At 49.7% G+C, this 24851-nt stretch overlaps 9 protein-coding genes across 9 annotated transcripts; 4 read left to right on the top strand and 5 right to left on the bottom strand.

Moving 5' to 3' along the window:
• Positions 1-190: 190 nt before the first annotated feature.
• N7469_001992 (uncharacterized protein) lies at positions 191-741 on the bottom strand (the record flags this gene model as incomplete). The annotated part of the gene is made up of 2 exons (XM_056640912.1): positions 191-531; positions 579-741. 2 exons carry the CDS (start codon positions 739-741, stop codon positions 191-193), a joined length of 504 nt encoding a protein of 167 aa, XP_056503406.1.
• A 575-nt stretch (positions 742-1316) lies between these two features.
• Positions 1317-1838, top strand: N7469_001991 (sialidase family protein; the record flags this gene model as incomplete). Its single annotated transcript, XM_056640911.1, has 1 exon — positions 1317-1838. The coding sequence occupies one exon, from the start codon at positions 1317-1319 to the stop codon at positions 1836-1838; it is 522 nt and encodes a 173-aa protein (XP_056503405.1).
• A 2312-nt stretch (positions 1839-4150) lies between these two features.
• N7469_001990 (uncharacterized protein) lies at positions 4151-4978 on the top strand (the record flags this gene model as incomplete). The annotated part of the gene is made up of 2 exons (XM_056640910.1): positions 4151-4354; positions 4400-4978. The coding sequence occupies 2 exons, from the start codon at positions 4151-4153 to the stop codon at positions 4976-4978; spliced, it is 783 nt and encodes a 260-aa protein (XP_056503404.1).
• Positions 4979-6011: 1033 nt separating this feature from the next.
• On the bottom strand, positions 6012-6617 carry N7469_001989 (uncharacterized protein; the record flags this gene model as incomplete). Its single annotated transcript, XM_056640909.1, has 3 exons — positions 6012-6171; positions 6226-6243; positions 6292-6617. The coding sequence occupies 3 exons, from the start codon at positions 6615-6617 to the stop codon at positions 6012-6014; spliced, it is 504 nt and encodes a 167-aa protein (XP_056503403.1).
• Positions 6618-7463: 846 nt separating this feature from the next.
• Positions 7464-8016, top strand: N7469_001988 (uncharacterized protein; the record flags this gene model as incomplete). Its single annotated transcript, XM_056640908.1, has 2 exons — positions 7464-7845; positions 7898-8016. 2 exons carry the CDS (start codon positions 7464-7466, stop codon positions 8014-8016), a joined length of 501 nt encoding a protein of 166 aa, XP_056503402.1.
• A 935-nt stretch (positions 8017-8951) lies between these two features.
• On the bottom strand, positions 8952-9887 carry N7469_001987 (uncharacterized protein; the record flags this gene model as incomplete). Its single annotated transcript, XM_056640907.1, has 2 exons — positions 8952-9586; positions 9737-9887. 2 exons carry the CDS (start codon positions 9885-9887, stop codon positions 8952-8954), a joined length of 786 nt encoding a protein of 261 aa, XP_056503401.1.
• Positions 9888-10006: 119 nt separating this feature from the next.
• Positions 10007-10360, bottom strand: N7469_001986 (uncharacterized protein; the record flags this gene model as incomplete). The annotated part of the gene is made up of 1 exon (XM_056640906.1): positions 10007-10360. One exon carries the CDS (start codon positions 10358-10360, stop codon positions 10007-10009), a length of 354 nt encoding a protein of 117 aa, XP_056503400.1.
• A 12566-nt stretch (positions 10361-22926) lies between these two features.
• N7469_001985 (uncharacterized protein) lies at positions 22927-23239 on the top strand (the record flags this gene model as incomplete). The annotated part of the gene is made up of 2 exons (XM_056640905.1): positions 22927-22969; positions 23040-23239. The coding sequence occupies 2 exons, from the start codon at positions 22927-22929 to the stop codon at positions 23237-23239; spliced, it is 243 nt and encodes an 80-aa protein (XP_056503399.1).
• Positions 23240-23439: 200 nt separating this feature from the next.
• Positions 23440-24161, bottom strand: N7469_001984 (uncharacterized protein; the record flags this gene model as incomplete). The annotated part of the gene is made up of 2 exons (XM_056640904.1): positions 23440-23756; positions 23831-24161. The coding sequence occupies 2 exons, from the start codon at positions 24159-24161 to the stop codon at positions 23440-23442; spliced, it is 648 nt and encodes a 215-aa protein (XP_056503398.1).
• Positions 24162-24851: the final 690 nt, after the last annotated feature.

The raw sequence follows: 24851 nt of genomic DNA, 5'->3' as shown, positions 1-24851 counted from the left end.
TCTCTTTATTATGAATTGGATTGCAGTTGACAATCGAAAGATCAGTGACAACTTGCCAAAAATGCGCGAAACAATATGAAACAACTCTCGTAAATGCATGCGTCCGTAGACAACATGTCACCCTGAGTTTCAGAGAACAAAAGCAGTACATCACAGAGATAGAAACTGATCCACGAATTTGAATTCGCATTCAACAATCCGTGCTCGGATTCGAAGGGCCGGAAGAGTCCGAAGAAACTGTTGGAGCTGCCGCCACGGCCGACACATGGCTAGATGAAGCATCCGAGGGACTCAGCTGGGATTTACTACTTGGAGCTGAGGTTTTCAGGCTGTTACTAATGGTGCATAAGCTTCCTTTGTTCAGGGATGCATCCACCGTGCAGTTTCCTTCATCCCCGTGATCATTGTGGAAATTAAGCACGCCATTGCGGTGCACTTTGATCCACGCTGGTTCCTTCGGACTGGAGCCACATAACATGGCTTTCAGGGCAGGGGAATCGGGGCCTTTATCATCGTTCCTCGTATTCAGATCTGGAAGCTATCAGCAGTATTCCTCATCCTCCGGGGGGCTTGCTTACTAGAACAAGAGATGCCATCAAGAGGTGCAAACGGCTCGGAGATCCCAGTGCAGCCGAAGTTGTGGGTCGAATACACGAAGCACTGACCTTGATGATCAATGACTTGAAGGGTCCCGCCAAGGGCGGCTGGAATTAGTAATGCCATATTCAGTAAGCGATGCATGCCTGGTAGGCCTCGCGGAGATTGAAATTCAGTAGACTTATGGTTGCTTTGTAGGCAATTGGCGACATAGGCATGAATATTTATAACTAACTCCACACCGGTCTCACGTACAACAAGTGCTGATAATACACCTTACACATACCAGCAGTTTCTGAACAACCCTCAGAATTGAGAATAGGCTCAGGCGCTTCCTAACGCGTCGGAAATGCCAACCTTGCTGCAAGTCATTGAAGCTGAAAAGCACTGGAGTTTCTGTCCTGTATTTTTTTGATTGTGGTATACGAAGACTGCCGGGGGAAAGCTGACTCGAGTTGCCCATCCGTTGCTGCGCTCAAGTATCGTAATGACGAGGTAAACATGTTTATCAACGATCCATTAACAGTCACCGCGACCGTTGTTAATGCGGCTCAAATATGGTTGGTTGACTGAACATATTGGGGAACATAAGACATAAGTATGCTGCCGATATGCCACGAAGTCAAGAAAATGCGTCCTGAATCCATTAACTTATCGGAGATACTATGTTTAATCCTCTACGCTTGCTCGCACTCGTCTTCTCCACAGTGGCCTTCATCATGCCTGCCGCTGCAGACGCAGAAGGGTCGTACCTCTGGGAGCGCATCCAACGCAATGAAACCAACACGTATGCTCGAGTGGTTGAGCTCCAGCATGCCGGCGTGTTGAACGGCAGACTTCTCGCTACGTGGGAGCACCACTATACGCGAGGGCCACAATCCAACGACCCCGACGGAACCCCGGGAAGCTTCATTATCCGCCAGAGTGATGACCAAGGCGCGACGTGGGAGACCCTGGCCACGGTCTCCGACACCCAGACCACCGATGGTCATCCGTTCTCCGTATTCTACCAACCCTATATCTTTGAGTATCCGCAGCAGCTCGGGAAATATCCACGAGGCACGCTGCTTTTAGTAGGTAATCTGCTCCCCGCGAATTGTTCGGAGTTCTCGACCGAATTTTTTGCATGGCGATCAGCGGATCACGGAAAGACCTGGGACTCGTTGGGGGTATGGCAACGCGGCACAAGCCAAGGCGGGATCTGGGAACCGTTTGTGTATTTGGATGACCAAGGCCGATAAATCGAGCCATCGCGGGCAGAGCATGCACAAGTATCCCCCAGGAGGCGGCCTGCATACTCCAGAAATACAAGCCACGATGTTTCGGGAGGGCGTCGAAGGTGACCAACCCGGTCTCCAGTGCATTGTAGGCACCAATGGAGAACATTGATACTATTTGAACGATACCAATGTTTTCCATGAGGAGAGCACCCACTGCGGGTGGTAAGCGTGCAACTGTGGTGTCCATAGTGATATAGGATTGCAACTTAGTGGGATGAAGATGGTTCTGCTGGGCGTGTCGGCTTGCTGGTTATAAGTGATCGAACTTCTCTGCAAAGCGAGGATAGGAGCAGAGTCTCCTATCGTGATATCATATTAATGGGGCCTCTAGTATCCTGGCAGCTCTAGAACAGCTTAGACTCTATTTATCGGTGACAATGAATTCATCTCCTGGGGGACAATGGGTCGGCCGGCGGTTAACTGAAAAGTTTGTTCCATGGTCTCTATCAGCAATCGCTGGTTGTCGATCTTATCTTCGTACCTTCGAGCGCTTGACTTGTTACTCAAATAAGTCATAATTTGGTTGCTGTGGGAAATACCTTGGATGAGACTTACGAGAACCAGGACAAGATCCATCCCAGGAGCAATTTCTTTTCCTGACGAATGGCGGATGCTTGAGGCTTGCCACACCACACAAACGGGCAAAAGCGTACCATATTTGGTTAGCGACCACACACTCAAGCTATAATATATGCTTGTTCTCTGATATATCCGTCTCACCTACAGCCCAACTTGGGTGGCCCAGAGGATTTTCATCGCCATTAGCACATAATCTACTTATATTGGGCGCTAAAGCGCCGAGTATTTAAATGCATTCAACCCCACGCCACTCGTTAGAGTAACGAGAAGGCTTTGAAGAGCGTCCTAAGCGATATTTCCGATTATCCGTCATCTGAACCTCGTTGGTGCTATACGGCGATCAGTATCAATAGAGTGCATAGCTCTAATTGTACTGTGTACTATACATTCATAGAATCTAGGAAAAGGTTTTAAGCGCCCAGGGGTCTGAAAGCCGTGGTTTCGAGTGGACCTCCTCCAAAGTTTGGCTTTCGTCGGATTCCCAAGAACCGTAAACCGAAAACAGCCATGACTCAGGAATATTTTTTTTAGATTTCGACCGAGTCAAGATGCAATTGTATATGATGTATCACTACAGGAGTTCACTCCGACAATATCCGATTCCGTCATTCGGCTGTGTAGCGCGTGCAATCAATCACTATCTCGATATATGTAAGCCCAGAAATAAATTCGAGTTCTCTCAGAAGATATGGTCACGGCCATTTATAGGAAGAGGGCGCAGCTTAGTCGCCTTTCCACAGGGTAGCCGTTGACCAGAAACTCAGACTAATTAACCTTGAAGTGGAAGCACCCTTTTCACACACCGAGGCGCAGTATACCGTGGATCTCATCAGAAAGTCTACAAATCGCAGAGCTCAAGACCATTGCCTGAATGATTGGTCTGTTTTGCGAGTGATTTTGCGAGGCAACAATGAGTAATTCCAAATACATTAACCATAGAACGTCGTGTTTCAATATGAATGCTACGCTCCTACAATTCTCCAGTCTCCCGGTGCAACCCTATTACATGATATTCATTGTTTCATTCTGGTCAGATATGAACACGAAGCCATTGGCTGTAATATCAGCGGGCTTTGCCTGAAACACACACCGGGATGCCTGGACCTCAATGGATGACTGCCCCTATCAAACCATTGTTCTCTCTTGAAAAGTCAGGTTGCTCAGGTAACACCCCTGGCTCCACCTCGTTTGTTTCCCTATCCTCTTATTTCCAGTACCAATCACATTCACAAGTTTTTCAGTAGTTTTTGAGTCACAATGTCCTGAGAATTTCATGTTTTTGCATCAGGGATTATTGTGGAGTGAAAAATCTTCCGAGCGGAGATATTACCATTCATCCAATGCATCAATTATTACAGCAGTCTCAAATACGGCGATCCTAATCGATCAGACGTCAGGCAGTAAATTCCGGCAGTGTAGCAAGATCGACCACTTTATGCGGGCCGGACGATCATGTACTCCACGACGATCGTTGCCGTTTTGTGCGGCTCCACTTGTCCCGCGAAATCTGGGGCATTCTGATTTCCTCGCGATACTATGTGAGTGCCATCAAAATTATTTCTGAAGGGCGGATAGTTCGTTTCACATTTTATTGCAGCTCCTGCCTTGGTCTCCACAGAGCCTCTATAAATATGTGGTTGGGAAGATTTGCAACCGATCATGTTCATTTTCTCTCAACTCCTAATAGCTGCGCAATGGCAAACAGTGCTAGGCATTCTCGAAGCCATACTGGCAGAGATTCCAGCAGGTACAAACCACGCACTGGTGTATCCGGAAACTCATCGCGCCGCTCGGTCCGATCGACCATCTCGGAATCTGATACCGACTCTGCCTCTTTAAGCCCGACCGCGAGCAGAATAAGTGTAGGTTTGATTACCTCATCGCCTAACAATACGATGGTGAGATCATGAAAGTTCCAATAGCCTTTGCTAACGTGATATTAGAAAAGCTCCGTGGAACGGTCCAAGAAAAGGCGCCTCGAGTCTTCCCATCGCAAGTGCTTTGATATTATCGATCGCTGTGCAGAAAAGTACCAGAAGGTGGTCGCAGAGCAAGAGGCTGACAAAGCCAGCATTGCCCAACTTGTGCAAGAGCTCCGGGATGAAAATGCCCGAGAAGCATCAAACGCTCTGAAAGCCAATTCTGAAAAGGAAACAGCAGTTGCCGAAGCTGAGCGACTTACAAAAGAAATTTCGCAACTGCGGCAGCAGCTGCAGTCTACAAATACCACAATGCAGGACCAGGTGGCATGGGACGATATACAGCCAGTCCTGCATCAGACACATGGCGAGCTCATTTCGGCTGCAACTCGTTTCGGGAACTTCATCGATACTCTTCAGAACAAACGACTGGCATCTTTCTTGCCCAGTACGGAAGTACTCAACGGCAATTGGCCCGCCCACGGTGGTCCCGTAGGAGCAACGGACCCGGCTGCGCTCCCCGGATTCTCCGGATTAAGCAACCCGCCACTGTTTGATCCACACGTGTCGAGCTCGGTCAATCATCAGGAATCGTATGCTTAAGGATCGACAGGGCGAAGGGCATAGAAAGTTGATGAATCACGTGGTCAATAAATTATACGGGTAAAATTTGGAAGTACTGAAATATTCATTATTCACTGCCGAGTTGGGCCGATTGGAGAGCACTACGAGTCGTACTTCAGATCTACCTTGGTTCCATGGCTCCGAAATATCGTACCATTCGGGTCTACCCTTTTTTCCCGGGAACTGTCTCTGTTTGCCTATCCGTGACTTGGCCGTGTACTTTGTTTGCACGACAGTACGAAGCATTTGACTGAACCACGGAAAGCTCGATCGGAAATCTTAATCTTAGTCCCCACTTCATTCACACCGACTTGACCGACTGGTCTTTCCCCCTGGGATTGATGCGCCTATCCAAAAGGTAGTACAGTGGAATTCGAAAACAGATTCCCCTTGAAGACACAGACGCCTTCTTTCCCAACGCCCCACTCTAAGCTTAATTTGGCTAGAATGCCCCTTGTTAGGACTTTAGTGGCTGTGATTGGCTGTGGGAGCGACATGAAACAGGGCGATCCGGGGTTGACACTGTAGTGGGTCGCTGGGAAAGAAAGCGAGTGTGTCTTCGAGGGGAATCTGATTTCGAATTCCACTGTAATGTTCTAGAACAAATAGGGCTTTATCTCGAAGATACAAACTGAAAGGCTTGAACGTCGTGGAGCCTAGAATAGTCCACCCTAGTACTATAAGCATTCAATGTGATCATATATGGTCTATTCATGCACGTGCTTCTGTGGTTATTCTGGTAATTAGAAATGAGAATATGAGACATCGCGAGATCGGTGCCGTTTTGCTTTATCCTTTATCCGTCACAAATATACACAAGCTATGGCAAGCAGGAATTGCCAACCTAGGAAAATCGCTCCAGTCAAATTCTCAATCGTGTCCATAAATCATAGAAATAACGGTAATCAGATTTTGCCGACACTGGGATATAACGCAGCGCGGGTAAGATATAGCATGATCGCCGTCCAACAAGCGTTTAGACAATAAATCAGTACAAATTCAATGGCGGTAGTCATTCCTTCATTCGATTCTTTTCCAACGCCATGGCTTCCTTCTTGTCCGAATCTGTCACGTGAGCCTCCAGGGCAGCTAGTCGGCTAAACATGTCGGCCAGATTGGCGAGGATCTTTTCATACCCGGCATCATGATGGCTTATAGCCCTCTCCAGAATTCTGCATTATTACCTCAGTAAATGTTTTAGTCTCGCTGTATAGCAAACGACTTACTGCATTCGGGCATCTAGACTTGGATGCGTTAATAGCAATTCAAGCATGTCGGATCTCGATACTCACTCAGAGACGCATTCCAGTGCAATCAGGCCATAGCCCTCGGGCGGGTCAACCTGGTCTGAAGTTCTCGGTCGATCTATCTTATCCTCGGACTGTATCTCCCAAGGTCGCCAATGGTAATTGTTCTGCTTGTTAGATTCCTTTTCAAAACTTCCGTCCGATGCTGTTTCGTAACATGACCCGTCTTTGCTGAGAGCATATACTCTGGGTCTTTTCGTTCTGCCTCCGTTGCTCGTTTCGGAGGATGATAGAGACAATGCGCGTTTCAGTCCGCTTCGAAAGGTTCGTCGGACATTGAAAAGTGATGGTCTTTGTTCAGTAGAAGGCATGGATAGACTTGCAACAAGTAGACACGCGATCTGCTCTCACGGGCTCCTTTCAGATAAGGAGATGGCATTGAGAGGACAGACGAGGCTTTGTAGTAGCAGACTGTGAATCGTGCGAGAGGAAGATCTCGCCCCGCCGATCTACGCTGTCCGTATCCGAAACTCTATTCCAACCGTAGTCATTTTAGCGTCTAACCGTAGTCAACCTTCCGATGTCGCTATTGAAGCCAATAGGTTGTATGCGTAGTCGATTCTGACAATGAAGTCATTGTACTCGATCGATTCATGATTCACTCTCATTGCTCAACTAAATACTGTAGACATAATTCAACAAAGTAATTGTTGACCAACTATCACCAACGGGGCTAAACACCAGGGCGCCGTAGTTGAATCGCAACGTCAAGTGGTGAAAACCAGGGTGAGGTGGTATACGCATAAAATCCAATTGTTTCTTCGATCTCGCAACCCATAACCAGTCCTTCCGGTGAACTTGTTGGGAAACAAAAGAAAAAGTTGAGCATCGTTGAACAACACTGAACACCGCAGATGAATGAGGATTCAGAGTTTACAAACGTAACCTTGGGTCCATGCTCGTTCAACCGTGTTTCTGAAAGGTTACATTTATGCATCTTTTCATTGTCCAGTCCCTGAGATCGCCAATGATGCCGAAGAACCGTTGAGTTATATTTTACGAGTCTATGGCCAGTACTCGTCTCTTCACAGCGGTCGCTTTTGTGAGATGCCGAAGAATTAAACGCCAACATATCCGTTCTCTTTGGGATTGCTTTTCCTTCCCAAAGGCTCACAAATCGACATGTGCTCAATCTTTCACCGCTCCTCGTTCACTAAATGTCTCAGCATAGTTCACAGAACTGGCCCAAATGGGAAGAGGATAATCTTCTTCCCTGGCTGGATGCTCACCGCGAGCTTTCTTGGGAAGCCCGTGCTGAGGCGTATTATGAGGAACTTGGAATCAGAAGGAGAATCGATTCGATCCGGGGGAAGAAATACCACATCCTCCGAAAACGATGTCTCGCTCGTCCAAAGGCGTCAGCGCAGCGCAAGGATCAGAAGCGGCAACGACGCCTTCGACGGCTTGGAGGGCCCAGAAAGGGCTTCGCATCACTCTCGAAAGCCAAGGATGATAATATCGACCAGTGGCTTCAAAAAATCCCGTCGGAAGGGCCGATATCTCCGACAAGCAAATCTCCCACAGAAGAAACTCCGTCCGGTAAGGTGGCACTTCCTTTGTGGGCTGCTCATGCTAACCTCCTGTGATCTAGTCTACATTACACCCGCGCCTGAGTATCCCCCGCCGCAGGGGTTTCCGTCCAGGTCTGTGCTCTGGGACTGTGTGCATCGCATCTGTGCAACCAAAGGGCTCTTCCTTCACCGACAATGAAGATCTGGGGTTGATGCAATTTCAGACGAAGGGGTGGTATCTTGTGCGGGAAGAGGGTAGCGTCGATGTGGCAGCGGTATTCCTTTCGGGTACATCTTATATTCCAGCGAGCCAGAACCGACCAGGAAGCTGCTGTAGGGGTGAGTATGGTGAGAGACTTGTGGCTCTAATCTGTGTGAAGAGCGCGCTGCCGTTCTGAGCTGAGCGCGGTCAAGGACCACCCGACTAGGGCCAAATTGCACGATCAGCGGTTACCGCTCGCGGGTTTTGATACGGATTTATATTTGGACATGATGTATCCTTAACTTTGAATCTCTAGCCAATTTCAATTTTTCTTTAGCTGATAGTCTGGCCACTGGAGGTAACCCGACTGGGCGTCCCAGACGTACAATTCAGTGAGAGCCAATGAGGTGTGACCAGATTAGCTCTTCAGTATAACAACCGAGCAGGCCTTATTTTTCGATGTCTGTCGCCATCATCTATTGAATATTGATGATAGATATCAATCTAGCAGATTACTGGGGTACAACTTGCAGATCCACGGACTCCGACGGCGAAGAATTCATAGCCAGAACTCGGTAGTACAGTAATCCGGTCTACGTGTTTTTTTTTTTTGGTGCAACTAAAAAGGAAGCGTTGGTCCAACGGCACGAGATGCCTTGGTCATCGCCGTGCTAACAAAACTGGGCAACATGAACAGAAGACCGGGCAAAGGTGATTTTCAAATGTCGCCGCTGCAACCACTGTCATATTTTGGATGCGATACCCAGCATGGGGAGGCGGAAACCATGGATGAACGATAAGCTCCCAACGGAGCAAGGGAAAGGACACACTTTGAAGAACCAAACTCTTTAATGATTTTACACATGTTCTCCTCGCAAGTCAATTCAGTAATAATCCGGAAAGATTACAGACTCCAGCCGGTGAACTGTGCCTTACAAAAGTTCAGTCTGCAAGAACCGGTCAACTTCTGCTACAAAAACCATTTCGACACATCCTATTAGCTTAGCCATTCCGTCGGAATACTCACTCGGCCGAGTGTTCCGACGTTTGTGTGGAGCTGGAGTGACCTGCTGTATCTGCTGTGACTGCCTCTGCTCCGTCGGAATTGGCGCCACGCTGGACTTCGGGAGTATTTTCTGGAGGAACCAGAAGAGACGGCAAAGGCTCTCTGTTTCGGGACCGTCGTCCACGCAGAGACAAAATTTGACGGCAGCACGGTTCATCTGAAGCAGACTATCCCGGTCTTGGGGCAAGCGATGAACGGCCGCATGGCGGATGCTGGCGACTGAGTCACGGAGATCCTGAAGGGATTCGACGTTTTTCCAAACCTCCTCACAGGAAATTTTCGATCGATGTTTGGTAACAAATTTAAAGACTCGATGAAGTTCCAGCGCCTCGGGACACGTCCAGCCAACTGCCAGAGATTGCAATGGAAGCCATCGGTGGACGAATCGAAAAGCGCAAAACTCGAGGCGTCGTTGCAAGGTCTGGAGGATCAGATTTTGAGCTCGAAACGGGATAGGTGTCGTGGATAGTCCGAGCATGGAGTACAGTGACTCCATGAAATCTATGAAAAGCAGTTAGCAAAACGCACTCTGATCCCGAATACTTGCGCGTACCTGTAAAGTTCCTCGCCTGGCAGTTCTCCACGAAGTGTCTCAAAGACCTAGTGCAATTAGAGCCGCTCGATTGTTAGAGATCAATTGGGACGATTTACTGAGAGCCGTTCGATTGCAGAGGCCATGGGACTCGAACAGCAGCGACGCCTGGGTCAATTTTGGACGAAGTCCTGTCGCGACGGCGGATACGGCGAGATCTTCTTGCTGATGGAACCTTGCTGGCTGTCTTGAAGGAACTGCTCGGCGCATTACTTCGGTTGCTGTGCAAGGGTAGGCGTACTCGAGATGGAGGCGACATGAGATCTGACAGTGAATCCGATCGGGATATGATAGAGAACAGAGAGGAAATGGGTAGATGGACGAAGCAGTCAGTCCCAAGGAGAGGAGAACAGGAGGGTAGCAGAGAAAGCCTGAGCAAACGGACGGTGATCCGTCAAGACGAGTAGAATGCGCAGTGCCTCTCGGTCTGCATCCATGAGAACCACGTTCAAGGCCGATTCACCCAGGTTCATCACCGTTGAGGCGAAAAATTCGCCAAGCCAAGCCCTGCCTGCTGAGCCATGAACTCGTCGAGTCTTTACTAGTGAGCGATTTGTGCTGCTTCCTTGAACGTTGAATGAGATGATACAGCGTCTACGTGATGGCGCTTCTCCGGCGAGGTTTTCAATGGAGTCATCTCCAATGCCCGCATTTTCTTGCGGGTGGCGCCTCTTCAAAAGCATTACTTGCTGCTGACAAGTCAAATTAAAAACCGTTTCCCCTAGTGAGCAACGTTAACCAAACAAATGATTGGCCAAGTCTAGGCCCTCGGCCGCCACGGGTCTAGGTGGGGCCTACGGCCCGCCTTCTACATATGCGCTAAAACTTCTTATTTCAACGTTAATCAACCGCCTCAACGTCTAGCAAAGGAGCGCTGGTCCGCTATTGGGTCTGCCACGATGTACGCAAGTGGTCGCTACCACAGACCCTACTCGATTGGCATAAAAGACGCTCGTTTTCCGTCGAGAAGAAGATCAGGATTTTCCTCCTCACATCCCGGGCCACAAGGCCTTGGAGCGTCTTTTGCAGGGACATCTGCGACACCAAGAGTCTCCGCAGGGACATCTGCGACACCAAGAGTCTCCACAGGGACATCTGCGAAACCAAGAGTCTCCGCAGGGACATCTGCGACACCAAGAGTCTCCGCAGGGACATCTGCGAGATCAAGAGTCTCCGCAGGGACAACTGTGAAATCAAGAGTCTCCGCAGGGGGACGCTGCGTTACCAATTGAGACCCGCAGGAGAGTGCTGCGTCAACAAGTTCTCCCTCGCAGCAATGAGCCCTGCGATTGTATTGTGTGCTCCCTCACAGACGATGAGCCCTGTGATTGTAGAAACGCGCTCCCTCGCCAGCAATGAGCCCTGCCGTTGTATTGTGTGCTCGTTCAGGCAGAGCCCGTGGCGCCGCGGTCCTCGCCCTGATCCTCTGGCGACAAGCAAGCACCTCTTCGTGGTGTCAGAGACTAGTATTCGAGTCCTTCAGGGGAATCGAAGAAGCCAAGACCTGCTCCAGATGTCCATAGAAATCAAGAACCTCCAGGCAGACTTCGTTTCATGCCTTCGGCCTGTTCCAGAAATCGATAAAAATTGAGAAAATCCAAACAGGCTTTTTTCAAGCCTTCGACCTCCTATGACCAAGATCCCATTCACGTAATGCACGTAGTCTTCAATCGTTGCCGGAACCTGTACACTGCGTACTGAGCACTCACTTCCGTTGCTGGTCATTGCTGGTCGTTGCTTGGTCGGTGATGAAGCCGACGGTCGTTAACGGTCGCTAACGCGCGGCGGGCCCCGCTGAGCGGTGAAGTATCCACTGGTAATCAATACCTGCCTCCACCGCCCTCCCAGGATCAGCGCGAGGACCGATATGCGGCGAGAAAATACTGAGGCTTCGACCTGAATTTGATGGTACTGATAGGACAGCGAACGAATGTCTTTGGCACAATTTGATTTTGACGACAACGTGGCACATCATTTAGTCACGTCGAGTTGCATGCAAATTAACCGGCGTGGACTGAAGGCATGCATGGATTATGATGGATGCATTGTAGAATATACTGTCTGTACTCAATTCGTCTGAGTCTACTTTGTGGAGCAATCTATTAAAATCGAATTTGATCTTCTGTTTTTCAATGATGGACTGTGCTCGGGGCAGGATGTACGGCCGCAGAATAACGTTGTCGCACGCTTACCGACGCAATATATATGTTTAGATTGCACCTGCCGTTCATGATTGGAGACGAAGTACCAGAGGGACCACGATACGAGAAATACCACTAGCTACTTCTATAAACTTTGAAATGTTACCTATCCATCGTTCCCAAGTATTATCCAAGTATTATGTCCTCCTGGTACGGCTAAATGATCGACGCTGCTGGCGCTGAAAAAGTCGGCTTCGGATATGGCTGCTGCTGTTCTCCGCGGGATGGTGTGGGAATAAGTAAGCCAAAATTTCCTCGCTTCGCCTAAAATCCTTTTTGGCCCAGTCGAAATGGTGGCATACCTGAAACGACGCACGGGTTCGATTCCGGAACCGGGCACTCAATTGTTTTTGGGGTGGAACGACAGATCTTGCCCATATTGAGCTGCCTTGGCACAAGTAGCGTGGCTTTCCGAGCCATTTACTCGATAGTTTTTGTGACGGACGTATCTTACGAAAATTGCCTACATTTCCACCTCGGGTGGATATCTGGAGCTTCCAAATTTTTGGGCATGCCGCCAAAGTCAACGGGCTGAGATCGAGTGATCACCTGCGGCTCCTTAGGGGACGTGTCGCCCCGCGCCGCATACACGTGGCGCAACACGCCTCTTCCAAGTCGCGTTGGTGTCAGCCGCTACGTTCGTAGACAACAAGGACGGCTTTTCCTTTTTCTCCGCCTGATTGAAAACCGACTTGTATCTCGGACTATCATAGAGAAATTACGACTTCGTGAGGCATGCTTCTGCGAGCGGTCCGCCCCCCTTGGTGACACTGAGGAGCGTTCGGTGCACTCAGCATGCCGTACATGGGGAGAGTTGACCATCGAATCGGCGATCTGGCAACGCGGTCAGCTGGGTTCCGAACTTTCAGGGATGAAATTTCACTCGCCAGCTTTAGTTCGTCGTCTTGATTTCAGGACGATCAAACGGATCCTCCGCCACATTTCCTCGATCAATCATCAACGTCCAGCTTAACTCGTGCAGCTCGGTGTACTCTCGGCCTGTTGGGATTCATAAAGCGGCCATGATGCCGTATCGCGATTGGGGGTGGGAATTGCCTAATTAAGACCGAAATAGTCCCTATCAAAATTAGCAACATGTCCAGCGTCAGAAGATGGGACATACTTACCATGGCAGTAGCTTTACATCGACCATAGGTGATCTAGAGATGAGGCAAACGTTAGCTCAGTTATACGCAGGAACAGGAGCAGCTCTTACTAGAGAAAAAGGCACCGGTGACAGACGGACTCCTCCAATGGATAGTTGTATGCCTTTGCTGTTCGAAAGGATACAGCCAGTGGTCAGCGGATATGCAGTTGCACCAAGTCAAGGGACACCAGAGCAGGGCTAGTAATTCGACTGGGCAAAGATATTGCCTGATAACGTTTGCTTTATGGCGCGATTTGAGGCAGGTTTGGAAGAAACTGTGGTTTTCGTAATGGTCATTGATGCGAGATTTCTCTTTCTTGTCGAATGCTGCGATACTCATTCGGTGTCATGGACGGATCATGCCGACAAGGTTCGGAATAGATGTGGGCAAGAGAACAGAGCAGTCCTGTTTACTTTCACAGTTAGTTCTGGATCTGACAGGGTCAAGCGGGGAGATGAGAGCAAATTGCAACGTTACCGCGTGGCTGATCAGGAAAGGGAGACTTCCTGGTTCGGAAGCAGAATGCATTGAGTGGGTTGCCGTTTCAAAGCATATCTCGGAGCAGAAGGAGAAAATCGAAATTAACGGCCCGACTCGTCTTGTCACTGCAAGATTGGAAATCGCGCTGCGGGAGAAAGAGACATCAGCAATACTTCATGAAGGACAGAGAGGCCACGCCTGAGGCAACTTACTAGAAATGGCCTGGCTCGTGGGACATCCAAAAGAGTTGACTTCTGATCCAGTGAATCGTCAGCAAGGCTTAGTCTTCGACTACCACAATGATCAAGCTTACCTTGCCCGTTGCTGCAGTGTGCGGCTTTCTAGCAGGGACAAAATCGTCTGCAGAGTTCGATCTATAAGAATCCATCAGTAGCTGGATTATGTGGACGCGTTGTAACTCACTATCCTGGCCGGCGGCATGACCCCGACACGACTAATGATCGTCGAATAGATTCGCAGGCAGGCAGAGGAGAGGAGACTGATATGAGCATATTACACGTCAGTATGGCTTCGAATGACGAAGCTTTCATACTTACCCGCCGCCACAGATCTCAGTATCAACGGTCGACAGGCTATGGGCGATACATCAGGTCAGTCCGATCACGAATGCATGGCATTTCGGGGCAGTACGTACTGGGAAGTAGCTGGCGAAGTCGAAAACAATTGTAACGAGGCTGCATGGGGATGTCTGGGAAAGGAAGGTTGAGAAAGACCGTTAAGGGTGGCTAACGACCCGATATTTATAGCATTGCCGCCAGCCTTTCAGCTTAATTTGCTACAAGGACCCTTGCACATTGCACGGGGCCAACAGAACTGGTCCTCCAATTTTGGCGGGCTTTTCACCATTAATCTTCGGCGACATTCGAATATTGGCAGTCTCACTATTGGCACCGTTTCAACACGCACAAAGACACTGCAGGATGCGCTGACGATATGTTTCGACATGTTGTACGTTCATTAACATACCTTTGTATGTCATCGCTACACAAAATAGCAGTACAATTCGATTCACTGGCTATGAAGGCCTTTTTGCTGATCAAACGTTGAATACCGTTCCTGCCGTCGCCATCTCATTTTCCATCCTTCTTTCTACGCTTCTCTGATATCACTACGCAGCAAAATTCGCAGTATCCGTATTTCTTCTGATGTTGCTATCTGTTCATCACCATCCGCAAGAATATCGGCTTCACTCAGGCATATCTCTGAGCGGTGAATAAGGCCCTCACTGTTAATATCACTTCTATCTCTGTCCGTTCTATGTTCTCGAGCTACTGGCCGGCCGCGTCGAGCCACTGCCGGATCGAGCCACTGCCGGAAAATATCTTACGATCCAGTAACATATTCCGGCACCACATTGAACCGAAGATGTGCTCATTCTCTGCAGATAATCATACAAAGACATTGGCTTGAATTGGAGCGTCTAGTTCTCATTGACGCCTTGGGTTTAGTAGACGGACAAGACTGCAAAGAGCTACCCGCTAATTCTCTACACAAAGTGCCCAACGCGATGATATGTAGACCATATACCGTGACCTAGTGTGGCTTTTATGACCGGGGCTTCCCAAGATTAAGGGCGTCTTAGGACAGATGTCTCAGAAGGGGAACCGTCTCAAAACAGTGCTCTTGTTGCAACCTCACTCTCAGATACGAACCATTCCTGAGAAGATTGGCCAATTCCGCAATCAAGATACTCACCGCTGCCGCTGTTGCTTCATCGTCCCACCGTCCTGGCTACAGCTTTGGAAGCCATGGAAACCAGCTGCTTCACCTGACCAAGTCCTCCAGCGCCTGCAAGCTGGTCCTCTTCATGCGCGGATATCACGAAAATGGCATTGCTGCCATCGACTGAGGCGGCGCGGTAACAGTGGCCTGGACGGATACTGTGTAGGTGCACATCATAGAGTGAATAGCCCTTGCATGAGTACTTTCGCGCGACCCGTTCCACAGGCGACGGGTCGGACCGGTCGATGAGGAGACAGTCTGACTGGTTCCATTCACCTCGCTCGAGTGACCAGAACCTGATTTCAACGTGCTGTGTGAGTGGGGGGGTCGGATTCGTCATGCATTGGAGGCGGGGGGCGAGTGTTCGTTCGATCACTCTGAGTTGGCGTGTGCTCGGTGCCTTTGTGTATTGCTTCCACAGGCTGGCCACAAAGTGTAGAGTATGATATCCCTTGCATATTTCCCGGTGAAACAAACTCTTCAGCCGGAGGCGACGACTGATGATGAAGCCGGTTGAGTTCTTCGTCGAGACGCTCCATCGCCATCCTCTTCTCTAACTGCTCTTGCTCCTCCTGGGCCCTCCTCAAGCCGGCAAGGAACGCCTCTAGTTCTTCCGGCCCAGTAGACCTACGTGTTTCTGACACACTGCCTCTATCTGATAAAGGTGGCTGCTGTGCCTGCATATCGATATCGAGCTCAGATGCAGTGTCTGGCTCTCGCTCCTGGCTCCCGCCCGTTCCCAGTTCGTCTTGGCTCCATCCGAGCTGCACTGTTTCCAGCGAGATTTGGGTGCCTTCACTCATGGCATCGCAAATTTCTGGAGCCGTGGCGGGTGAATGGCGACACGATACCAATTCAAGCATAGAATTGCTCTGCGCTTCTGGTTTTTTAGGAGCAGTGTCGTACGGAGAGCTTTGATCTAGGCGACCTGAAATGACATAGTCACTTTCCGGGCTCGGAGGGTCTAAATCCATGGGCTCGATCCCATCATCTGAATGGATTGGCTGGTGGGAGTCATGCTGGCTGACTACGATCTCAGAACCAGCCCTGTCGAGAGGCAAGCTTGGTGGAACCGTTTGTTGCCGGGGCTCGTGGGAGGCTGATGAACCGTCCCTCTCTACAAACAGCATCGATGATATTCTCTCCACTCTCTCCCCTCCATCTACTCCTTGGCTGATACTCGCGTCACCAGCTTCTGTCGCAGTAGCATTTCTCAAGTTTGCCGATTTTCCAAAAAAGGCAAAATAGACACAGCGACGAACAAAAAAGCTAGTGATCGTGTCAGCAGCCTCTACACCAGCATAGAGTCGATCCAAGAATAGGAAAGGGGCATCTTGGGTATGGGTTCGGGTCCGTGGAATCCCCGAACGAGCGTGCGCCTTGGTGGTATTGTCGGCCAAGAGACCGTGCGATAGGTTGGGCTGGTCAGGAACTGCTTCCGCAAAACAAGCCGCAATCCGCTGAACCAGAAAACCAAACTGCTGATCATCGTATCGATATTGGCCCGGCTTTCGTGCCTGTAGGAGAGCCGATCGCGCGATTTGGTGATCCGGAGAATCGTCCAGCAACCCGTCAATTTCGGGAGACTGGAACCCCAGTTTGCGGGCAAGACGGGCCATGTCGTAGATCACCCGCGGGTCCGCCTTGGCACCAGTCGGTTTTGCCAGCAGATCATCTTTGCTTCTGGGGTCGGGGGGCATCAGAGGATAATGCCGCATGGCGTATAGCCAGAGCTGTTGGTATCCAAGGTCGAGGCAGTCGGCCTCAGTCGCACACAGTCGCCTGAATGTCGACTCGGAAGTCTGGATGAGGCATTGCCCTCTCTCTCGATCTTCCCCCGCGGCCGAGTTCGGATCAAACAGCGAGCTCATGGTTTCCCACACCGATCGGGTCAGCGGGCCCGACAGTCGCTTGAGACAGTGCACGCAGCTCTCCAAGTATTTGAAATCCTCAAAAAACGTGTACAAGGACGGGATTAGGCCGTCGACATTTTTCATCCGGGCACATACGGCTTGCCGCTCGTCCTCGCTGAATTCGGCGAACGCATGGCCGCTCATGACCAGCCCACACGCAGTCTTTGCATCGGACCGCGATTTGCCTGGTGCCAACAATTGTAGGGCGCCGACGGTCTCTGGGTCGATTCGCTTCGTCGAATGCCGGTCCGATCCCACCAAAGAGGTCCACACGTCCCGAATGTGATCGAGGTAGTTTGCTATCTCCTGAGCGCTGTGGTCAGCCCATTGTCGATTTGCTTCAGCTTGGTACTTACCTCAACGCAGCCTGACGCGACCAATCGATGAAGCACGCTGATTCTCATTCCGCCGGGCCAGAGCCCGGGAATCGTCAGCAGACCATCAAATGCGCACCGGAGACGGCGGTTCCTTTTATTGTCCAGTTGATTTAAGCGCTCTTGATTGCTGGCGGATAGCCTCACGAACCATCGCTCCCGGAAAGCCTCATTTCCTTCACCCTCGTATTGTCGGATCTTGCGATAGATTTCGCCATCGGTTGGCTTTCTTTCATTGGAATACTCCTCCACCAACGCCAACTGCAACTCCTCGCCGATGCCTAGGTGGATGGTTAGTATCTACCGGTCTGAATGCCTGATACGTCACGTACCGTCCGCGTAGAGATCAACCGTCCACCAGCGATCCGCCGGAGGGAGTACCTCCATGCCCGCCTGCACACGATGGCGGCCATGGAGACCCCGAAGTTGACCTGTCTGAAACTCGAGACGAGGAGGGTGGCGACCCTCAGCGGGCAGCAGGGATTGTTGCGAAAGATTCGCCTTCCGTAATGCTTCCGAGAGGTCATGTCGGGACACGGTCGCGGGCACATGGTTGTGGACATCGAGGCGGCTGCAGCGGTTTTTACGAAAGATGCCCCGGAGGCGGTCCAGGTTTTTCGGATCTAGGCCACGCGGAAGAGGAGGCTCGAATTGGATCTGGCCGATGCTGATTTTGGCTGCCCCGAAGTATGTGAGACGTCGTTCTGCGGCGAGTCGCACCTCTTGTTCGGTAAAGACGTGTCGACTCATGGAGGCTGGGTGATAATAAGGTTTGGACCGATTCGGATTCATGGACTGGAAATCTCATATATATACGCATGTAACTTATATAGTATACACATGTACTTTCCGATTATCCTTGCTGTGGTGATCAACGTTGCCCACAGCAATGCCTGTGAGCGATCACCATCATTCTGCTGCTGCTCCGCCGTGTTATTCCACCAGGCTTGAAATGCTCATTTAAATCGGCCCGATCCTGTCACTGTACTTTGCGTTCCTCATTTTGCTTTTAGCTCGCGTACCGCTCCCATCATGCCAAACTTCGACGACAAAAGAGTGACCAGAATCCAAGCCGCCCATATTGCGCTGCTTCACCAGCCGCAAGCCCGAGGATCAACGATATCTGATTTCAAGACCAGCGCACAGCATCCTTGCCCAAAGCCGGTGCCGACCAAGAGGGATGCACCGTCCCCAGCCTCTGAGCGCCCCGGCAAGGCAACCCGGCTGATATGTCCGAACTCGCAACGCCAGGACACCATGAAGTGGGAAGGGAGCATCGACACGAGCCTGCCCATCCAAGATGGGTCCCCGTGGGATACTTTCCGAAAATACTACGAATGTGACTTAGCCGGTCCCGTTGCGGTCTCCGTCCGGATATCTGGCGACCGTGCTGTTCGGGCTATACGGCAGTATCCGAAGGAAGACAGCGAACAAGTCCTGCAGGCCCTCCGCTCCCTGCACCATAGAAACCTGGCGTCTATTGTGGAAATTTATCGTTTTTCGAACAGCATTTACACGCTGAGTAACTTTGATCCTCTTGTTCTGGATCACATCGTCGCATGTAAAGCCTTTCCAAACGAGCAGGAACTCGCGGCCATCATGTCACAGGTTGGCTTCCCCTGTCTTCCCTCTTGATCAGCTAGATAGATCCGTGACTAAGTGTGTGCAGCTCATTGCCGGCTTATCGTATCTCGTGGCTCGCAGCTTCCACCACCCATCCTTGATTTGCTCGAATGTGCTCATGAACCTCCATGGAGAGGTCAAGATTGGTGCGGTCGTTTTTGTCCATTGTTACACGGAGGATAGTTAACACAAGTCAACAGGATGCATCGATTCCTGTGTGATCCGAGAATTCGGCTCACTTGAACCCGATGATTTGGCGCCAGTATCGCGGATCATGATGGAATTGATGCAAAAATATGTCAAGGATGACGGGGTCGTCGGGATTGATAACCTTGATCGCTGGAGAAGTTCCCCAGCGGCAATTGAGTTCCTTTGTGCGACGACGTCGGTCGGCTCTTTTGCGGAGCTCCAGGAAGTATGTTCTCCCACCAAGGCTTTAATTGGATACTAATCGGTACTTAGCAACGCCTGTTGACGGAAATACCCAACTGCCCAGGGGATCTCATCGGCCTTGCTTGGTTCGCGCTGATATCCGCCCGTACGTTCTACTCGTACACGCCCCGGCCTGATGCGGCCGATTAGTAGGAAACCATTCTCAAGGAACGAAAATCGACAAAGTATGCCAGTGAATCGATGTCGTACGTGATGAGTATTCTTTGTTGTATTTGCAACGCCTTGCTAGGTCTTTGTCTACCATAGAAGACCCAATTAGAACATGCCAGAGAGAATCACAATCCATAGGGCTGAATGTTAATTTCTGATCACTTCTTCCTGGCTGCACAGACCTCTAGTCTCTATATCACATCTGCGCAGATAGTCTGCCCACTATCCAGGTAGACAGCACTGAAGCCTCTGCGCATGACGGTTGGGTGCTGGCTCACAAATTTGAATTCGAATTCTTTAAACCTAAATTGCCAGTTCCTGCAGCTCGATACAAATTATCATTCAAAAACTAAGAAGGTTGGTATTCCAGTTCCATCAGCTCCACGCCATGGTGCAAAACCTGTCTCACCTTCTTTCGGATATTGTCTCTCGTAAATTCTGCTGCAGACACTACAGAGCTTCAGTATGGATGGAAAAGAAAGGTCTGTGGATTATCACTTACCCATCACCAAGGTCCGCCCTTGCTCATCTTGGATACCCGGCAGCCTCTCAATCCGATCCCCCGAGGCCTCGACAGCGAGTATATTTTCAAAGTCCGGTGTACCCTGGTAGTAACATGCCCTTTGATGTCTCCCGATCGGCGTCTTGTCTTGTACAAGGCCGTTCGCAACATATATTGAAATATGGAGAATCTGCATACGAAGTTTCATCAGTATCAACTCAGTTTTGTACTAAGGAGGCGATTACGTACATAGCCTTTATCCAGGATGTCGTCCTGAAGGAGGGGATTCAACAGGCTCTCAGCGGCTTGGACCATGTCTGCTTTGTTAGAAGACGGGTTGAAAAAGTATTTTTAGATCTCCAAGGTTATTCATACCTAATGTTTCTACTTGCCACACCAAGTGAATCCGGCGGACCTGAAGAGTGCAAGTGTTATGGCCATGTATCATCTTCTTCAAGTACGGGATTGTTGCGGCAATCCCGAAACCGGTAGCGATCAGTAAGACGGTCTCATACTGATCCACAGACTGACTGGTGCCGTGAGGGCCAGTAAACAGGGCCGGGAAAGACACAGGGTGGCCAGACGCACTGCCAGCAAGGTAGAGAAGGTCTGCCGTCATACCCCTTCGTGGCTGGACCAGCAATTCAATGCTGTCGAGGTTTCCGCGCGACCAGGATGTGACGATGAAAGGGTGCGTCTGTGTCCACGACCACCACCCCATTGATGGCATCCAGAGGTTTACATATTGACCTGCCTCAAACTTAATTGGCCGAGGCAAAACCACTCGGATCAAAATGGCTACTCTTGACTTGGGGTGTGCAAAAGTTCCTTCTGGCGAAAAGGAGACCCGGGCCCGCGGCGTACCGTGGCCGCTGAAAATCCCATTTCGGTAGAGAAAGCTGACTGTTTCTAGGCCCGTATTGAGGACGAGGGTCGCTAACCCAACGTAAAGATATAGCTTCGGTGGACCACCATGGTTAGGAAGGTGTCGCCAGATCCCATAGATGAAGATCCCGGTCATTAGCTGATGGCCGCGAAGAAAGATTTCATACGACCATCGGCGAACGCGGGCGAGGGAAAGAAGCACAAGGAAGCCAATTGAAGCGGTGCCCTATCGGTGTTAGCTTTGTGCTCATGATCATCGGAGACGGACATACAATGAGGGTGAATAAGTTGCGCGTGTGATCCAGCGGGAAGGTAAACACCTCCCGCTGAACTTCAACAATGATGTGGAACGACAGGAGGGCAATGGACATCCATCCCGTTGCTCGATGGATTTGGCAGCAGGTACGCCATGAAATACCAAGATGATCAGCAAGAGACCCCAGGTGAGCAGCCGCGAGGGGATACATCAGGTTGACCAGAGCCAGCTCTCCCGCACGGCGGCCAGTTTCGGTCAGGGAGTGCGGCCGGAAGAAAACCACAGTACTGTTGACAGCAATATAAGCCACATGAGTGAGAAAGCCCAGACGAGTCCAAGGGCCCACGGTTCGATGTCGGTGGAGGAGAACCGGAAGGGCAAGATGTTGCGAGAACAGAACAGACATGGGCTTGGTCCATTTCGTCAGCGTCGTCCGGGCCTGAACCAGGAAGCAAACGAGAAATATGCCACCAGCGGCAATCGCATAAAGCGATGAACCGTTCATAGTCCGTCTGGGACTTCTGAGAAACTGGCTCGACAGAGTAATCGAAGGCTTGGGAAGTCTATTTGAAAGATAAATCTGATATTCCACCTGCTACATACCACCCTTCCGCAGAGCCTCATTTTGGTACGGACCCAATATTCGGAGGGCGCATTCACAAATGTAAAAGTAACACATTCAATCAATCTTCAAGTGCCCTTCTTAAGTGGTGGAATGACTCTAGTTAAGAGTCACGTTAAATTCCTCGCACCTGTACAGCGGAAGTACGTACCGCTGAATTGCCGCGTGCATCTGATGCCACTTAGTTCTGAATTAGATTAATCTCAGGTCTCGGGAGACTGAATCGGTGAACCATGAACATCCATGCATATAGCATAACTAAATGAGATCCATGGTAATTGATGGTGTTGCCTCGGAATAAAATAGAGAATTATGGGCTTAATAGCGCTCCGCTCTGGGAATATTATGCGATGCCAGGTCACAGATGATGGCCACAATAACGAATGGAAATACACCGTGGGATGTAGCAGGATCCCGCAGTGCGCTGAAGTATCAATGCACGTTCAGGCTTAATGCCAGGTCTCGCCAGGCTGAGTATTATCAAACAATGTGGTTAGTAGGAGATATATCGACTGGCCCCGATCCCAGAAATATAAGTCGAACATTGCCTTTAGAACCTCCTCGCGGTGTGGATCTCATTTCCCCCTTCCCTTCATCGCTCTTACCTCAAACTATCGTCACCTCTAATTTGTGCATCTGGCATTGTAGGTAAAGCGCGGAGCTGAGAGACGTATGGCGAACACACCAATCTGATGCGCCATGCCGAAACCGACTTTGTGGCAGGCTTTCAGATGGCATGGAAAGGCTCCTAGGAACTGGCTAGAGGCTATGCCAAGATACGAAGCTAGGTAGATACCAATGTAGAAAGTTATAAATACAGCCGAGGCGAAGATCGAGCGTGCCTTTCTGAAACAGCAAATGAAGCTATGGCTAGCCACCCGAACAAAATGTCATCCACTATGCCAGCCTCTGTCTCTGAACCCCATTCTAGATATCATCATCGTAAGTAAGCTTGATATAGCCACTGCTTGAATAAGCTAACTGATGAATTCGGATCCGTTTCAATATACAGGAGCACAGCGGGAAGAATCACGTTTCCATCAACTGTTGTATCAGGCCCAAGAGCAGGTGTCGTTGCTCGAGTCCGAACAGTATCATCTCACGCTTGAGCTCGAAAGGTTGCGAAATTACTCCTGGTCCTTGTATCATGAGTATATCAAGGGAATCGAAAAGCTGGAGGAGGCGAGAAAGGAGCGGCCACCGGGCTGTTGAGAGTGATAAGCGTTTTGGGCGATGCAACAACGCCTTCGTTTTGATTTACATACAAACATGAATTATAATGCAAAGTCAGATCACCCACTCCACGAAGAGCCAGCTTCAATAAAGCAAACCCCGACTAAAACGACTCGCCTTGTCTCAAAGTATAGCGCGTTTCCAGAAATTTCTCAAAAAAAACCTCGGGTAGAAATGAATCAAGCACCCTTCACACCCAGAGCTTTAACGGCTCGCTCCCAGTATTCCTTCCGCTCGTCGGTAACAGTAGTCTCAACACAATCAGTGATATACCTCTTCCACCCCGCCTCAGAACCATCCTGCAGCGTAGAGCGCACATCCGCCGAGCACTGGGTAGTCAAGAACCAAGCGCCAGATCCAAAATCATAAGTTTCATTCTCACGCAATAGGTCAAGTAGATCTGCGGGACTACTCTCCACGGAGGAAACTTTACCTTCCAGCTCGGAAATACTCTTGGCGTATTTCTTGTTGAAGGCGATTGATTGCATATTGCGCGCTGTTATTCATTCCAAGGTTACTATATGATTCTGCACGGTCTGTCTGAGTACACTGGGTTTCGGGTTGACTTACTGCCTTGTCCTGGGATACCTGGGAAATGATTCTTATTGTACTTGAAATCGTTACTTTCGAAGGCCATCAGGCTGAGAATTGCGGCTTGTTCGGCTTTATTGGTGACTTTGTACGTATTGAAGGATTGAGACGCGGAGTTGGAGGCTGTCTTTGCCGTAGCACATTCTCCCTTTGCTGGAGCGTCGCCGCAGTATTTTGATTGCGGAGCAATTTGAATCAGGTGGGCTTCTGTTAGATAAATATCTTCTATCGCAAGCGAGCAGGGGGCTCGCGTCGCTGTGGAGAGGAAGGTGCATGATAGGACGAGCGATGTGGTGAGGATTGGATGCATGGCGTTTAGTCGCACATGAGGTAAGACCCAAAATAATCCTGTACGAGTGGAACGTGGATGTACGAGAGTGATGAAGCGTGTATTTGGTGTAGTAGAAGGAGAGCTCTATATATATTCGAAGGATGAAAGTCTGTCCGGAGAGGCTACGTCGGATCAGGAAAAAAAACCCGCTGAACTAAATAGAAACTAATGAAACGGGAGCGAGAATGTTGAGGCAGCTAGAAACTAGCTATAGCAGATAATGTGGAGTGTTGGTGGTGTGATAGTCGGAATCGTACTGTATGTAAATGGAGACGGATGTAGCTTTAAGAGAAGAGGAATTGCACAAATTATAATCCATGCGCTCGATATTGCGTTAGGTCGTTTGTTATGCGAAAGTGTACTGTAGTATGAATGCAAATACTGGCCATTTCCCCACATATACAGTATTGTAGACCGATTGAACTTAGTATCCGCAAATGTAAGTTAATGAAGAAGGCCGATCATAGAATTCTAGCTATTCAAACTTGTAATGTACTAAGAGAGTGTACAATTGGTCGATATATTGCTATTTCAATTTTATCTAAAAACTGGGAGGTATTACAGAATACGATCCGAATGGACGACGGTAACGCTGGCTATTTCTAGCCAATTAGTACCTCGTACCACGTTAAGCATTTTGTATATCTATCTTTCAGTCGTAATTATTAG

The sequence above is a fragment of the Penicillium citrinum genome (assembly GCF_028827155.1).
Source record: "Penicillium citrinum strain IBT 23319 chromosome Unknown utg000002l:1.0-3833315.0:1.0-3834789.0, whole genome shotgun sequence".
Taxonomy (NCBI): domain Eukaryota; kingdom Fungi; phylum Ascomycota; class Eurotiomycetes; order Eurotiales; family Aspergillaceae; genus Penicillium; species Penicillium citrinum.
This window is presented reverse-complemented; position numbering and strand designations above follow the sequence as displayed.